Consider the following 17,826-nt stretch of genomic DNA (forward strand, 5'->3'; position numbering starts at 1 on the left):
TTTATGCTGCTAAGATTATTTAGCTAGGAGTTCACCTGGTGTCCATAAATGCTTAAGGGTTTTGGCAATGCTAATCATAAATCACAGTATCATTTTGTAATAAGAATGTTTGGCAGGTATGTTTGGTATGTTGACTTTAATAATACTTCTTTTTTTAGTTTGGTTACACTGCCTTTTATTGATATTCTATTTTTGTGGATCTGATTTGGTTTTAGTAAAAAAAATTTCAACTCAGTCTCTTGGAGAAAGCTAATTGGATCATAAAATAGTAATGGGATATAGAAGCCTTCACCTAAATTAGGATTTCCAGTAAAGCCAACGTTACTATTTGCAGGCAAGGCTTGGGAAAACATTCAGGTGAGGTCAGTTCTCCTTTATTTCAAAGGACTTTTGGTTACTTGGACTAAATGCTGTCTGTAAGACTGGGCTCATTTGTTCTGTGTTGTGCCAGAAAGAGAAATAACAGTTTTTATTGTTAGAAAAATTCATAGTGACAGAGATAAATGTTTAAGAAGAAAAACTTGGCTTTCCCTTTGCCTCTGAAACTTGGTTTTACTAATGAGGTGGCTTAAAAAGAATATGGGAAGATGGAGAAATTGAAGTTTTTATTACTTTTGTAAAATGTTCATTGTTGCTACAAGATCTTCCTATATCATAAAGTATTTATAAGTATAGGCTATGGTAATTTTCATACTCTCTCTGTGTTTGTTTGAGGATGATTTGTAGTTATTGTATAACTCATTGTCTTTTTACTGTCCGTTACCACCACAAAATGATACCCTTACTAAAGGTGTTAGTAGATGAACAACTCATTTGCATTTGTAAGGACCAGTGTCTCTGAAGATGACTTTTCTTCCCTCATGTTAAGATATATGTGCTTACTGATAATACTGTTTGTTGTTTGAGACCTCAAGACTTGTTGTTCGGGACAGAAGACTTTAGTAGGATTTATCCAGTGACAATCACTAGCAGGGTGCATTCAATTCTGTCCTTCTGGCTCTTAGCCTAGTGTGTTTCTCTCTGGTCATGCAGTTATAAAATGGGGCAGGTGGTACATTTATATGCTTTTGAGTTCTTAGAAGTTTCTGAGCTTTCCTAAGCAGAGAATTTTAGAGCTAGATAGGAACATTGTGAAACAGACAGTAGAGAATAGAGACTTAATTCTTTGCTGTTCTGAAGTGCAGTTGAATTTACGTCTAGCTGCAGCTGATTTTCCAGAGGATTAAGATAGCGTTGAACTTAGAAGACTGGTTGGGTTTTTGCACTTCAGAATTTGAACCCTTGCTAAGAGGGGAGTGGGCTTGTATTTGATACAATGACAAATATTGTACTATAACTTGTGGTTTTTGAATTTGGTGAAAATATGGGAAAGTAAAGTAAGATTAGATGTGGATGACAGATTTTTAAAAAGACATAGGATTATTAAAAGACAAAGCTCTGGATGGCTGTTTTACTGAATTCTTTATTTGGTTACAAATGAATTATTCTGATACAAAATATAAATTACTTGAGTTCAGTATTTATTGTAGATAAATGTTTAAAGCCATAGGCCAAGAAAATTCTTGATTTAAAATCTGATTCAGATTTTGGTAAATGCTAGCTATTTAACTAGTATCAACCTGTTGTGAGTTGTAGGTCTCCTAAAATCTGATAGGTGTAAAATAGGTGTATAACTAATAAATGATTAATTAGTAAATAATCACTTCATTGTTAGACTTCTCTTTCATTGATAATACATTTGGATAAAAAAGATAAAGCAGTATAATGTGTAGATATTATGGCATGTTAATGTAGTAGTATAAATCAAAACTTTAAATCCTTTTTAAAATGTTGTCTTAAGAATAGAAATGCTAGGGTACCTGGATGGCTCAGTCGGTTAAGCGTCTGACTCTTGGTTTCAGCTCAGGTCATGATCTTGTGGTTGTGGGAGCAAGTCCCGTGTTGGGCTCTGTACTCATCATGGAGTCAGCTTGCCCCTCTCCCTTGCCCTCTGCTCCTCTTCTCTCTCTCTCAAATAAATAAAATCTTTATATAAAAAAAAAGAATAGAAATACTGGATTTCTGAATTTTAGAGGTAGTCTTTTGTTTTTAAAGTAGTCTACATTATGAATTATCTGGGAAAGAAGTGGTATTTTGGGGTGTCTTATACAAACATACAGAAATAGTCAATTAATTGGCAGTACCAAATCAAAAATTGAATTACCCTGATTTTTTACATTTTGAATGTACACATGTGGTCCAGATCTATATATGACTGTTCTATTCACATTGTGATAGGCTTCTCACTGTTTTTTTTTTAATTGAAAAGTAATACTTGTATATTCATAGTAACAATATTTCAGGTAATACAGAAGAACCCTCATAGCCTGTTTTTTTTTTTTGAAGAGTTTGTTTGTTTATTTACTTGAGAGAGGGAGAGAAAGAACAAGAGCAGAGGAGATAGGGAGAGGCATACTCCCTGCCAAGCAGGAAGCCCAATGCGGGACTCGATCCCAGGACCCTGGAACTATGACCTGAGCCAAAGGCAGACGCTTAACTAACTGAGCCACCCAGGTGCCCCCTCATAGCTTCTTATGAAGGTAACCACATCAGCAGTTTCACAGCACAGTCTGCTAACTAAAACATGTATTTTTTGTCCGAATAGCTTTGTTCTTAAAAATTTGTTCTATTCATTATTACACTGTTCTTTTGTTGCTTTTAATGTTTAAGTTTTTGTTAAAATGCTTTTGGGGTAGTTACATGTTCTTTCAATAGAAATATTATTTGTAATTAAGTTACATGGTTGTATCTTATTGTACCAACATGAGTATGTGTGCACTTTTACTATGCAAAAATGGTGGTGGTGGTTGTGCTGGGCTGACTTGTAAGAAGGTAGTTAAGTCTGCAGTGTTGTAGATTAATTCTTCAAAGAACAGTTAGGGTAACCTCTGAGCGAAGTGTGTTATAAATGAGTTTTCTAATAGAAGGCAAACAACAGGGGCGCCTGGGTGGCTCAGTCGTTAAGCGTTTGCCTTCGGCTCAGGTCGTGATCCCAGGGTCCTGGGATCGAGCCCCGCATTGGGCTCCCTGTCGGCGGGAAGCCTGCTTCTCCCTCTCCCACTCCGCCTGCTTGTGTTCCCTCTCTTGCTATGTCTCTCTCTCTCTCTCTGTCAAATAAATAAATAAATAATCTTTTAAAAAAAAGAAGAAGAAGAAGGCAAACAACATGTCAAGATAAAAAGTCCTTTCGAGGTTTGGAGTTGGAAAACAAAAAACTCACATGAACTTTAAAATAATTAGGGGACTGGGGTACCTGGATGGCTTAGTCGGTTAAGCGTCTGCCTTCAGCTCAGGTCATGGTCCTGGGGTCCTGGGATCAAGCCCCGCGTCGGGCTCCCTGCTTAGCGGGGAGTCTGCTTCTCCCTCTCCCTCTGCTGCTCCCCCTGCTTGTGTTCTCTCTCTCTCTCTCTCTCTCTCTCTCTCTGTCAAATAAATAAATAAATAAGATCTTTAAAAAATAAAATAATTAGGGGGAAAGTATTTTCTGATAGATGTCACATACAGAACTCACAGATCTCCATGTGGTGTTAGCAAAATGTAAGGAATTAACATTTTAAAAATATACTTGTCAGCTTTTAGAAGAAATTTGGCCGTACATACTGGGCACTAGGGAAAGTATGTTTAAAACAGACCAGGATCAGGGAAGCTGAAACCAGGATTTAAAAAAATTAAAGATTTGAGGATTATTTTGAACCTGAAGTTTAGATGAGCAATTGCAATTAATTCCATTTCATATCTGGAAAAAGCCCTCTCTTAAATGTATGTCTTTCCATTTTCTCTTAATAGAAATCCTTGCTCTCCATAAGAATTTATGGAGCATACACTTTTTCTAAATACAAAAAGGGTAGAAAAGAGAATTAAACAAGTATCTTGGTTTAGGTTTTGTTTTCTTTTGTAATACTTACTAATCTTTGAAGTGATCACCTTCCACTCACTGAAGAACACTGGCAACCCCTTGTTGAGTATAACCAGGAGGCTTAGTTAGGATGCAGGAGATTCCTCGCCTTCCCTTGGAATGAGATTTTCCATATTTCCAAGACATAAATATTCCTCACTTTACTTTTGCCAGTATTCTCCCAATATTCTTCCTCTGTGCTTGAATTGTGTAGGGCTCTTGGGGGTTTTAGATTTTAGCTTTCTCTTGCAGGTACCAGCACCTGAAGTATTTGTCTTTCTTACTCTGAGAGAGAGCAGCTTGCACTTGCTCGCTGCCTGGGTGGCTGTATTAATAAAAAAATTGACAGATGGTCTGCTTTGAGACGGACCATTTTACTACGGTTATGTGAATCTGTCTCATATCCCACCTAATTTAAAAATAAATTTTTACCTGGGACGCCAGGGTGGCTCAGTCGGTTAGGCATCTGCCTTCGGCTCAGGTCATAATCCCAGGACAGTCCCGCATCGGGCTCCTTGCTCAGCAGGGAGGCTGCTTCTCCCCTCTCCCTCTGCCTGCTGCTCCCCCTGCTTGTGCTCTCTCTCATCAATCAGTCAATCATCAATAAATTTATACCTTTTGTAAGCATATGAAGTACTAATAAATTCTGTAATTTTTCTAGATGAAAATATTTAGTAAAATTACACACATATATTTTGTTTGTTAGATCTGGATGTCCAGCAAAATAATAGTTTGTTACCATTTTACTATAAGATTGCAAACTCCTAAAAAATTTGAAGGAGATTGTCATGATTTTCTTTATGCAGGTGCTCAACACAGTACTGAGCATAAGTAATAAATATTTTTCATTACTGAACAGTATATATCAAAATCATTGCCTTTTAATTAATAAAATGGGACATTGAAATTTAAGGAAAATAGAGCTGGAAAAAAAATAAGTGGAATATTTTTTATGAAGTACAAAGAATTTATTGCCTTACTCTTGGGTACTTTATTTCATATGCTTAAACCTTTTTTTATGCCCCAGACTTTTATTGTGGAAAATTTCAAAGATGTGCAAAAATAAAATACCCAGCTTCATTAGCTCTGAGTTTTTGTTTCAATCTATACTCTTCCATCCTCAGATAATTGTAAAGCAAATCCTAGACGCCCTATGATTTCATCCACAAATACTTGTTTCTCTAAGATAAGCCTTCATTTTAGACAACATGTAAAAATACCTAGTATTCAACCAGTATATTCTGAATGCAGAGCACATTAACAACATAAGATCAAAATGTGTGCCTAGTGAGAAAGTGAAGTCATTTAAAAAACTATTAACACACTGAAAACTCTTAGTACTCATGGGCTGATTTTTTTTTTTCTCTTCAAAATCCAGGCTTACTTCGTTTTAACCGTTCCTCTTACAAGTCCTCTTGACTCTTTCCCTGCACCTCCACAAGGGGGCAGATAAAGGAAGAGAAAAGTGAAATTATGTGACTGACTTGAATTTCACTTTTATTCATCAATCAAATGGAGCTGCAGAACATTTTTGGAGCAGTTTTTCCGAAATAAGCAAGCAGACTTCTCTTCTCAAACAACTCGTAGTCCCCTCCTTGCTCTTCAGAGACAAAATATTAGATATTTCAAAAGGGGGTTAAGTAATAATCTTTTAAAAAATGATTTCCAAAGCATTTTCATAGCCTCTAATGTTCTCTCTTAATGATTTGGGCTTTAATGAAAATACAGCATTTGAACTTGTGTCTAATTTTTGCAAGCTATAGTTTTGGATAACTATTTTTGAAATTTCTCATTGAGTGATTAGAATGTTGCCCTGTTGATGTATTTAGCTGGACATCTGATTAGCAGTGGAAGGGGCATAACTACTGTCTTCATGCGCAGACAGCTTTCCCTTTTCTTAACCTCAGTTTCTACATCAGTGTCCTTGTGTGAATTATATTCGTGGACACTTAAAAGTATGTTATGGTTGGGGCACCTGGGTGGCTCAGTCGTTAAGCGTCTGCCTTCGGCTCAGGTCATGGTCCCAGGGTCCTGGGATCGAGCCCCGCGTCGGGCTCCCTGCTCCGCGGGAAGCCTGCTTCTCCCTCTCCCACTCCCCCTGCTTGTGTTCTCTCTCTCGCTATGTCTCTCTCTGTCAAATAAAAAAAAAAAAAAAAAAAAATCTTAAAAAAAAAAAAAAGTATGTTATGGTTATTTGAAGTATGGCAAAGATAGGATTCCATTTGAAGCATGTTTGATATTGAAACACTTGAACACCGTAAAAGTTGATTTTTAGTCTGTGGGATTTTAAATGAATATAGAGTTGTACATAAACTGATTATTTCTTTGTCTGGAATTGGTATTTGCATAATCTAATGTGTGGGAGTTTTTCTGCTTCAGTATGATGTATATTTGCTTTTGTTCTTTTTTTGTTACCCAGTGAATATACTTCTTTGGGGAAAATACTATTTTTTCAAGTAGTCTTTTATGAGACTCACATTTTGTATATGTAGTTTTAGCTGTTAATAAGATATTGGGGGAAATGGGATAAATATTCAGAAATTGATTTTTCCTTTTTTGTATATATTTTGGCATCTGTTTTATATTCACATTTTTCCTTTTGTTGCTACCATTAGGATCTCTGATTATCAAAGTTTTTATATCCCTGCAGCATGACATGTAATTCTGATGAAACTGTGATCTTATATTCCTGTAGCATTTTTTTTTAAGCACCTAATGCCTTTTATTCCTTAGCTTCATGCATGTAGCATATGTGAAGAGGCTTAAACTGTTTCCATTACATTCTTTCTGGATTGCTCCTGTTATATTTAGGATATACTTATACTTTAGACAAAGTGAGAATGTTATTGTTGTTGACCTTGACACTAGATAACTGGGCAGACATTATATAGCTATGTTTGAATCCTCACAAAATGTGCTGTTAAAGCCAACAGAGTCCTGGCGGGAGACTCTTCTGGATAGCAGAGTTATGGAGCTGTTCTTCACAGTAAGTCTTGCTTTTCATCTCTGGTGGTGAAGGCCAAGGAAGAGTGCCACTGAAAAGAGTACATGTTTTGTATTTTTCTTAAGTAAAACAGGACAGATTGCTTTCTCCTCTGAAGCCTTCTCTTCTAACAAATACATCTGCTTAAATAGAAATTATCTAGAAATGTTCTTGCTAATTTATAAAAATGTTATGTAAGTATGAAGAGTTGAATGTCCTAGAGCCGAAGTTCTCAAACTTTTTGATCTCAAGACCCCTTTACATTCTTAAAAATTATTGACGACTCCGAAGAGCTTTTGTTTATGGGGTTATAGCTATTAATATTTACCGTATTAAAAATTCAAACTGAAAACTTTAAAAAGTAATTAATTCATTTAAAAATAGCAATACGAGGGGGCACCTGGCTAGCTCGGTCGGTGGAGCATGCAACTCTTGATCTTAGGGTTGTGGGTTCAAGCCGCATGTTGGGTAGAGAGATTACTTGAAAATAAAATCTTTAAAAAAAAAGTAGCAACACCAAACCATTACATATTAACATAAATAACATTTTAGTGAACAAATAGCTATAGGGAAGTTTCCTGAAAAGAGTGGCATTGTTTTATATTTTTGCAGAACTCACATTTTATGCTTAATAGAAGATGGCCAGATTCTCAGATCTGCTTCTGCATCCAGTTGGTTGTAATATTATTACAGGTCAAGTAACCTTGAGGAGACTCCATTGTATACATGTATGACAGTGAGAATGGAAAGGGCAGATACTGTGTTAGTATTAGTATGAAAATAGTTTTGCCCTTATAGATAACCTGACATGATCTTAGGAATGTCTCAGGATCCCTGGACCACACTTTGAGAACTACTGTAGTAGAGTAGTATACTTTTTTATGTACTAATTTATCAGTCATGGGTTAAGTTAGTGTTATTGAATAGCAATTTATTTCAATTGTAACTTTAAATAGTCCTGTTTATTATTTGCTAAATATCAAGAAGTAAGCAATATGTTCCTATGTTTGCTCATGAGGGTCCCCACTACAATAGTCCAAAGCTGGTGAAAAAAATGTGTGTATAGAGTGGGGAGGGATGCTGATTTGCTGTTAATAGTGCAAGCACACAAGTTAGTTAGGTATAATGACTGGGGTAAAAGTCCAAATAAAGACCAATTAAGAAAAAAAAGAAAGGAAGCCCTTTTACTTAATCCCAACCATTTTAGTTTCTTACCTTTTCATTTGTTAGAAAAACATTATTTACTATCCTTACAACTGCCTTCCTTTTCTGATGAAACCATTTAAAATATTGTAGCTTTGTGGTATATATTTTACAATACCTAGAATAAGGTTATTCATCCATGGTTATACATAAAAATGAAATAAAATAGAAATGTTCAGAATAAACATTACCTTACATTTTATTCTTTAAATCAGAGAAATGATGACTAAAAACACTGTCCGTACGAAAGCGATAATTGTAACTAAATTAAGAAATTCTGTTGCCTGCCACATCTGACAGAAATTGTTTTGATGCATATCCAAGTTCACTTCTTTGTGTTATTCATTTGACTGAAAGACGATCCCATTCCAGCAGTTTTTGAAAAGGTGAAAAACTTGCTGGCAGTACTGGAAACAGCTCCCCCAAATCTGAACAGCTGTCTAGACAAACTAGACAGCTGCTCCTGTCAGCTGTGAACCACCCCATGCAAATAGCTTCTGAAGTTGAAAGTTAACCCTTTTTACTGTGTTATTTTAATAGTTTTGTGTTTGTGGCCTATTGCTTTCATTAAGGAGTTTTAATTTGTAATTTATTACAAAAATAACAGTGGCTGATCGTTTAATTTCATTCATTTATTTGCAGTTATGTGAATTCATTACCTAATAGAAAGCAGTTTTCTGTTGGATATCCTTATTTCTCTAGATTTGAGTAGGTAGACATAAATATACTATTGCATGAATTTAAGACTTTAAATGTGTTGGTCACATCTGAATTTAGGAATACTCTAGGTTTCATTCTGTCCCTCAGAAGTTTACAGATGTCTCAATTTTTCTTTCTTCCATAAGGTATTAGAAAAACCACTTTCATTAGTTTTTCCTCCTACCTTTTTGATTCTCCTTGACCTCATTTATGGTCTCTTATTTTCTCTGCTTACTGCAAAACTTATTAGTGTTCTCTCTTAGTTCTCAACTTTGCTGACTGTATACACTTTCCTTGGGCGCTCTCTTCCACACGTAGGACTTGAAGCGCCACTTCTGCACTGATGACTCCTAAATCTATATTCAGCACAGGCTGCTCCAGAGTTCCAGAGCCTTATAATCCAAGTGCTTACTCGATGTTTTAATTTGGATGGCCCACAGACATCTCAGATTCAGCCTGTTCCAATAGAATTTATCTTACTAACTTGCTTCTCTTTACTCCTTGTCTTGCTTCGCCATTCACCTCCTTGGGTGTTCTGCTAGACTTTGCTTTTCCGTATCCCTCTGCTTTTCCTATTCAGGTGATAAATTCAGTTTTTAATTTGTATAATATAGTTCAGTTGCGGTAGAACTCCTTTGTAATGCTGACATTGGAAGAAGGGCAAGAATCTACTATATTATACAAGAATTAATCATTGGCTTATCACGAGTTTTATATGGCTCATATTTCAGAGAACATAAATTAAGTTTGAACAGTAGTACATGCAGGCTCTGAGGCAGTTTATTTTATTTTATTACATAATCAACATTAGCTATTTCGGTCATCATATATTTTGGCTCCTCTCTTCTCAACCAGGAATGAGCAACCATTTAGCTCTATAGGTAGAAAAGAAAACCTCTATTGTCCGGATTGCATTATATTCATTGGCAGAATGTACCCCTGGATAACATGTTTAAATGGTGATTAGGTAAAAAGGCATGATGAGAGAAATTTAGTTACAGTTTTCAGATAAGGAATTTGAGAATGAGTTGTGTTCAGAAGTTCTTGAATTGGACAATGTAGATATATGAATTTGTGTATTATACTTTTAATTTACTATTTAAAACTTAAAATGTAATAGGGTGTATTTTGAGAAACATTTGTGTTATTCTAGACCAGGGATTGGCAGACTTTTTCTGTAAAGGCCAGGTAGTAAATATTTGGCTTTGCAGGTCATATGTTCTCTGAGGCAGCTGTTTAGCTCTGCCATTGTCGGACAGAAGCAGCCATGATGATACCTAAACAAATAAGTGTGGCAGTGTTCCTGTAGAATTTTATTCACAGTTACTAAAATGTGAATTTTGTATAATTGTCTTATGTTTGAAATTAACATTTTTCTTTGATTTTGTTTTCCTCAACCCTGTAAAAATGTAAAAACCATCTGATAGGCCATACAAAATAAGCAGGAGGCCAGATTTGGCCATAGGCTATGATTTGCCAACCCCCGTTCTAGACCAAAGAGGGTGGAATATTTTAAACATGTCAGTAGATCAGTTAACTTTGTGACTCTTTAGTATTTTAAATTTCTTACAGCCTTAAGAAGTTCAAGGTTTAAAGATTAATGAAATTAATCTGTGAATAAAGATTTGAGTGTCTGTTCACTGTGTCCCAAAAATGTACCTGTGAATACTTAAGAGAAATATGGTAACTTCAAGTAATTTATAAATGATTTGCAGAGTCAAAGTGAATGTAACTTGAAACAAATAGAGAACTAATGTTTAAAATTCTGTGACATTCAGAAAGCAAAGAGATTTGTGTAAGAAAAGAAGGGCTGGAGAAGTCAAATGCTTGTGGAAAGTAGAAAATGGTTGCCGTTAAATGTGGTTGGTGGATTAGGATAAGAAATTACCTGTAATTTCTTTCCTAAGTGTATTTTCCTGTTTAATTATGTCACATCACAGAAATGAAACATCTTTTAAAATCTGAGAATATTAATAACACACTAAAACTAGGGAGCAGTATTTCAGGAGCATTTCCTTCGTACAGCATACTGTGCACCAGATGTTTCACATCAGTATTGCATCATTGAAATAAGATCTAGATGAGGTTTAAAGTGGACTTAAATATAATTTAAATAAAATTTAAAAAATTTAGCCATTATTAATAGCAATGGTATAGGATAAAATGAAGTTGAAACAAATTGTGGGCAATCTCAGAGTAATGAAAGAATGTGCTTATATACTGGGTGAATGTTTAGGGATTGAAAGGTATATTGGTTTTCTAAGTGTGCAACTGTTTACTTCTGCTAAAGCAGCATCTATATACTCTTGATTGAACTTGTCTGCTAACTTTAGCAAGAAGCTGTAGCTAGGCATAGTTAGCATAATACAGATGACTGTCGTTGTTGCTGTTTTTAGAAGAAGCAGTATGTCTGACTGGCTGGCATCTGTTTCTCTCTTTGTCATAACATGCTGGAGACAGTTCAATTTTCAAAATGTAGGTAGCCGTCAGTTAAAAATTACTTGATAAGTTTAAAATCATGGCTTATAATGTAAAGTGGACTGAGGGACAATTTTCAATTTTAGTTAAGTTCAAGAATTAATTTTCTAGAAATAACCAGCTACAGTGAATTTTTTCTCTTACCTCATTCGGCATGATAGACACGTGACCCTTACAAAAGAAGAATTTATTTTTATGGATTAGTAATTCTTTCTAACAGGTACATCGAAAAATCAGAGAAGATTCAGATATGGCACAAGATTCTCTTCAGTGCCTTGCCCAGTTAGCTTCTCTTCATGGACCTATCTTCCCCGATGAAGGATCACAAGTTGATTATCTAGCACACTTCATTGAGGGATTACTGAATACTATCAATGGGTAGGTATACTTACCCTTCATAACTGAAAAAGGAACTTTCAGTTTTTTCTTTGTGTTTAACATTAGAGGAGAAAAACCAGTGATTTTTTTTTTTCCCTGTTTATATTCTGAAGTATAGTTATATGGGTAATTTGAAATTAATACACAGAGACATGCCTTTAAAAATGAATGGGTGATAATATTTGCATGTTTGGAAATGAGTTCTTGGGACTTTTCTTCTACTACCACTTAATAATACTCATTACTTGATTTGTAGAATTGAAATAGAAGATTCAGAAGCTGTGGGAATCTCCAGCATTATCAGCAACCTGATAACTGTGTTCCCTCGAAATGTTTTAACTGCCATTCCAAATGAACTTTTCTCGTCCTTTGTTAACTGCCTCACACACCTCACTTGTTCTTTTGGGCGAAGTGCTGCATTGGAAGAAGTGGTGAGTGCCTATTCTAAAATAAATTGTGTCCGTTCCGTTTTTTACAAGGCAATTTGCTGTGCCTCTGCAGCATTTCTCATGACAAGTAATTAAGCAAGTGCTAGCTATTGTTAAAATTGCATTTTTGTTTATATGTGCAAATTATTTGTAATCTGTGTTTAGAAACATTACTTTTAAAGTCTTGTGGATTAAAATCACTTTAATAGATTAAATTTATTGGTGTCAAGATTTTAATTTTGAGATAATTGAGTGTCTGTAGGAAATGGAGTGAAGTGTCTATATTAAGAATTATGTTGCAAGCCCATTTTAACAATGAAAATTTTAAGTTTAAAAATTGCTAATATGGTAATTTTATATTTTTTGAGGATTAAAAAATTTGGACTTACCTGGAAATTATGAACATAATTTGGTTCAAATGTAATCATGCTGGTTTTGATTAGGCTGTATTCTTTAATTTTTTTGATGCTGTGGTTTAATAGTATATCTTGGTAGAATTTAATTTTCTTTAAATCAAGATCAATAACAGTACTAAAGATGTTTTTTGGTACAAGTTGTCGATTGTATATTTTCCAAATATAAAATTTAATTTAGGAAACTAAAACTCCTTGACAACACAGCTGTGTTTATAACAGTTACTGTGAATAACTACATTAATCATGGGAAATAATTGATTTTTTCCTCTCTAGTGGTTCTTAAATTGTTGAAACTAATTTTTCTTTTTATGAATCAAAATGTGGGTTTTTTTCAAAGATCGTAAGTAAAAAGAATATTTGTAGATATGTTTGAATTTTATGTTAAATCCTAACTGAATTGTTTTGTTGGGGGTCTGGCAACATCTGTGTGATTTTTCGTATCCCTTTACGGGTGTTCAGAAGATAGAGGACTCGAGAATGATTTATGTAGTTGGACACTTTAGTGGTTTGATGAGTAAAGGAACCAGGTCAGGCAGATATTTGTGTGTTGGAAAAAAATGTAGGTAGTAGAGGAATAGAAGCTTAAAGGCATCATATGTGAGATTTGAATTTCTCGGGGAAAAATTATGTTCTGAGCATGGAAACATGGGGAAATTCTAAGTAAGCTTGATTCAAACCCCTTTCAAATTATCACAAATTCTGAATCAAATCAGGTTTCATTTTACATGGTTTCATTGTGCTTTCCCCCACCTTGGTTTGTTTGTACTCTGTTCTAAACCAGGTGGATTAAACAGTATGTTGATCACGTATTTAGAAACACAGCTATTTTTTAGTTTCTGTTTGTGGGTTAAGGAAGTTCCTAAGCGGGGTGCCTGGGTGGCTCAGTCGTTGAGCATCTGCCTTCGGCTCAGGTCATGATCCCAGGGTCCTGGGATCGAGCCCCGCATCGGGCTCCCTGCTGAGTGGAGAGCCTGCTTCTCCCTCTACCTCTGCCTGCCACTACCCCTGCTTGTACTCTCTCTCTCCTGTCAAATAAATTAAAAAAATCTTAAAAAAAAAAAAAAAGAAGTTCCTAAGCACTTTATAGAAGAATTGCTGGAAGATATATAACATTTTGGTTTGCAGATTTTAAGTTTAGAATTCATTTATTTTGACCAGGAGACTGACAACTTGGAAAACAATTTTTCTGTCAAGATTGATAGAGAAATTTTAGAATACAGAAAGCCTAGATACACTTTCAGAGTTGATGTATATTGTGCTTGTTTCACAAGAAGGTGTGGTGTAGATATGATATACCTAATACATTTCATTTAAGAAAAGTGTTATTTCTTTTCATTTGTTTTAATTAATTTAATTGATCTGTTTATGATGTTTTAAAATGGTTTTAAAAATAATTGGTTACCGGGGCACCTGGGTGGCTCAGTCGGTTAAGTGTCTGCTTTTGGCTCAGGTCATGATCCCTGGGTCCTGGGATTGAGCCCGACATCAGGTTCCCTGCTCAGTGGGGAGCCTGCTTCTCCATCTCCCTCTGCTGCTCCCCCTGCTTGTGCTCTCTCTCACTCTGTCTCCTGCTCTCTGTCAAATAAATAAATACAATCCTAAAAAAAAAAAATGGCTACCTACCTCTGAAACTAATATATGTTAGTTAATTGAATTTAAATTGAAAAAAATAATTGGTTACCTATTAAAAAGGCAAAGGGGAAAGATTTGTCTAAAGCTTTGTATTACTCAGAGTATCCAGATAGGCGAGGTTTGGTGAAGTTGAGGGCTAAGAGGGAGACCCCCTCAGGATGAGTTGCCAGAAGACTAAACAAATCCTCCTAAATGTCATCTCAACCTCATGTGGTTTTCATTATATCTTGTGTGTGCTGGGGGAGGGGAGCCTGGGGAATGTGCAAATAATACCAAAGTACATGAACAAATCTAGCCAAACCAGGGTGGAAGTTCTAGGACACAGGTCACATCATCTTTTGTTTCCTTGGGCACCCAGTGATTGTAGTACTAGTACATAATACATAGTTGTCGACCTCAGATGGAAAAATATATTTAAAAAATCATTTTTTAAGTAAAAATAGAAAAATTGAGACATATTAAAAAAAACTGCTTTGAGAGTCAGCGTGATACAGAAAGATCATGAACATTGGAAGGAGACAGTACTGTCATGAGCCAAGTAATTATAAACTACAGAACCTTGGACAAATTGCTTAACCTTTTTTGAGCACGTTGATATAGGTAGGATAATAATTCCTTCTAGTGTTCCATGGGGTGGATTAACTATATGGAAGTGCCTGTACAGTACGCATAATAAAATGTGGAATAATAATGATAAAAATGAACCTTTAAATAATAGCACTTATTGAGAGCATGTGATGTGTAAACTATTTTACCAAGGTAAGACAAGTTCTTGAATTTTGTGCAAACCAATAGTTTTAATATTACTTTTCTTCACAATTTTAATTTTGTGAAATGTTTTGTTTTTCTCTAATAGCGAAGGAGGTTTTTTTGCCCCCAATAGGAAAATAGATTCAGCATATACACTTCTGTGTTATTGTGAGAATATTTTTTCAAAACTATATTTATTTAGGAATACATACAGATTGTCTCCTTTTTTAGAAGTTTATGTCTCCAATGGTAATTATGTGGCTGTAGCAAGAAAAAAAATCTACATGGGAAGAGAAGTTTGTGATACTAATGTGCATTTCATGAAACGTGTCTTTGCTTGGTGGCTTTAGCCTGTGTGTGAAGATAGTTATTTATGACTGCTCTTCAACTTGCAGTGAACTGAAAGTGCTCAAAAAGAGTAATTCCAATCTTCAGCCAAGTTGTTCTGTTGGCTGTTAAAATTTCCTGGTATTACTTGAGGCTTCCTGAAGCCAAGAATTTTTTCATTGCACCCCAGAAATCAGATACTGTCTATTCCTGGACTGAAGAGGTGAGAATACTGTAGAGATGGAATCATTGCCTTAAAAATTAAAATTCTAACAAAATAATTGTTCACATTATATCAATTGTTTTATAAAATGTTTATAATACTGGTACATCCATTTGAATCGATTCAGTGAAATTTGAAGAGACTATGACTCGAACTCTATACTCTAGTTTGTTTCTTGGTTTCTTTTGTCAATAGAAAATTTTAAGTTCAGCCCCCAGTAGGTTCATCAGACAGGAGCCACATAACTTGTTCAGTTAATTGAGCAGAGCAGCCAAGCACGATGCTTAAACCTTGAAGTGTATGTGTGTTTGGGTGTGCATGTATGTTTCAGGGTGGATATGTAAAGGAGGTGGTAGTAGGTAAACTTTGTAAAGAAGAAACTTTAATTGTAGCCTAAGCTCAAGACCAGCAGGACAAGGTAGTAAAGAGAAAGATACTTGATAAAGTTGTTAGGAAGTTCATTATAGAATGTAGCGTGGTAAAGTAACTTTGCATTTTGTTGAATGAGTGAGTACATGTGAAGTTCAGCATTCTTCATTCAGAATCTATTTTCTCTGGCTCAGTGGATAATTACTTTGTGGGGAGGAGACGTAGTGAAAAGGAAAGCATCGAAGCCAAATTATAAATTGAAATTGAGAAGTGGGAAGCATAATTTGGGACATTTCAGTGATAAGAGGGAAAGCTATTAACTCACTTTCTGGCATGGTGATGTCCGTACAATATACACGTATAGTTGGCCTTGCCCCTTAACTCACAAGAAGATGGGACTGTTTGAGAAGCCATGCTAACCTCCCCACCCCGTGGTTCTGATGGCCAGGAAAGAATAAATTGGTGATATAGTAGAGAGCAGGACAGCTGTCCAGCCCCATTATGTGCATTCATTTCATCTGCTTGAAAGAGTTTTTTTTTTTAAAAAAGATAATTAGATGAGGTGAATGAGTATTTCTTAAACCTTGCACGTTTAAAGTATACTTCTTTTTAATATTAACAGCTTTACCTCCATTAGGGTATTTGTTAGAAAATTGGCTATTATTGTACCTTAAATAAAGATTCTTATTAAAGAAGTCTTTAAAAAATAATTTCACTGTTTCGGGGCACCTGGGTGGCTCAGTCGTTAAGCATCTGCCTTCAGCTCGCTCAGGTCATGATCCCAGGGTCCTGGGATCAAGCCCTGCGTTGGGCTCCCTGCTCTGCAGGAAGCCTGCTTCTCCCTCTCCCACTCCCCCTGCTTGTGTTCCCTCTCTCGCTGTGTCTCTCTCTGTCAAATAAATAAATAAAATCTTTAAAAATAATAATAATAATTTCACTGTTTTATTTAATCCTGATTGGATCATAATTTTACCAATGCAGTGTTTTCCCGACTGTATATGAGTCACCTCCAGTTTTCTCAATTTGCTGTGCTAATCCTAGCACAGAACCAGTGTTTGTGTTTTACAGAATTCTTGCACTTGAGGTGGAGTATAGTTGGTTGAGAATAAAGCTTACCTATTGTCATAACTATTGTTCCATGTAGTATCCTTTGTATTGTTTAAAACAGTGTTATTAGCATTAGAAGCCTAACCAGATCTAATGTGCCAGGGGTTCAAAAAATGAACACTAGAGTGAGGTAGAAAAAAGGGATTGCCCTTCTACCCCTTGTAAGCCAGGCAAGTCCCTGAGATGTCGGCCCATGAGGATTATTGCTGGATTAATTCAATTCCATAAATATTTATTGACACCTACCATGTACCAGGCAGGGTGCTTGATGTATATACATTACTTAGCATTAAGAATTTGAAAATTCAGGTGCATTTCCAAAAGAAAGAAAATATATGAAGGAATTTGTAATGTTTAAAAACTCTGAAAATTGCAGCTCAGACTCTTGGTGTTTTTATGGGGGCAGATCCCCCCCCCCCGGCCCCCCAGTGATCTATCTATAGGATTCTTCTAACAGCTGCAATACTTGTCCACTAAATCAATTTCTCTTGGGGTCTTTTAGAAGCCAGGAATACTGTCAGCTGCATAGGTATGCTGAAGTTAAATTAATTCTGTGCCTTTAGGGCTGGCTAGAAGAAAAAAAAAAATAAGAGAATGAATTAATCCCTTTTGCATTTAGCATTCAAAGCCTTCTAAAATTTTAAGTAGAGTTCATGAAGTTTTATTTGTGACATTTCTGTGATTTTATCTATATTGCCTTATTTGCCTTAAATAATGCTACACCAGGAAAAGAATCTAAATTCTTCCAACCAGTGAATAACAGCATAAACTAATAAGAGTTCTTTGAGTCTTTAGTCTTTCGTATGTCCTTTCTTATTAATATTTTACACTGTGCACTACATACGTTATTTGAACTGTCATTGGACTCGGGGGTTGTGCCAATGCCTATGAATTTTAAA

The 17,826-nt window shown here is 35.5% G+C and overlaps 1 protein-coding gene across 4 annotated transcripts in view; it reads left to right on the forward strand.

The window, feature by feature from the left end:
* The window catches only part of XPO4 (exportin 4), a 116,954-nt gene that overhangs the window by 64,052 nt on the left and 35,076 nt on the right, over positions 1-17,826 (forward strand). For 3 of the 4 annotated variants that reach the window (XM_078070588.1, XM_036106629.2, XM_078070589.1), the window contains 3 exons: positions 6,808-6,920; positions 11,518-11,675; positions 11,932-12,106. In XM_078070588.1, coding sequence (XP_077926714.1) covers positions 6,808-6,920; positions 11,518-11,675; positions 11,932-12,106 — 446 coding nt within the window. The remainder of the gene's footprint in view (positions 1-6,807; positions 6,921-11,517; positions 11,676-11,931; positions 12,107-17,826) is intronic. The other variant, XM_078070590.1, reaches the window with a different exon arrangement.

The sequence above is a fragment of the Halichoerus grypus genome, chromosome 4 (genome assembly GCF_964656455.1).
Source record: "Halichoerus grypus chromosome 4, mHalGry1.hap1.1, whole genome shotgun sequence".
NCBI lineage: Eukaryota > Metazoa > Chordata > Mammalia > Carnivora > Phocidae > Halichoerus > Halichoerus grypus.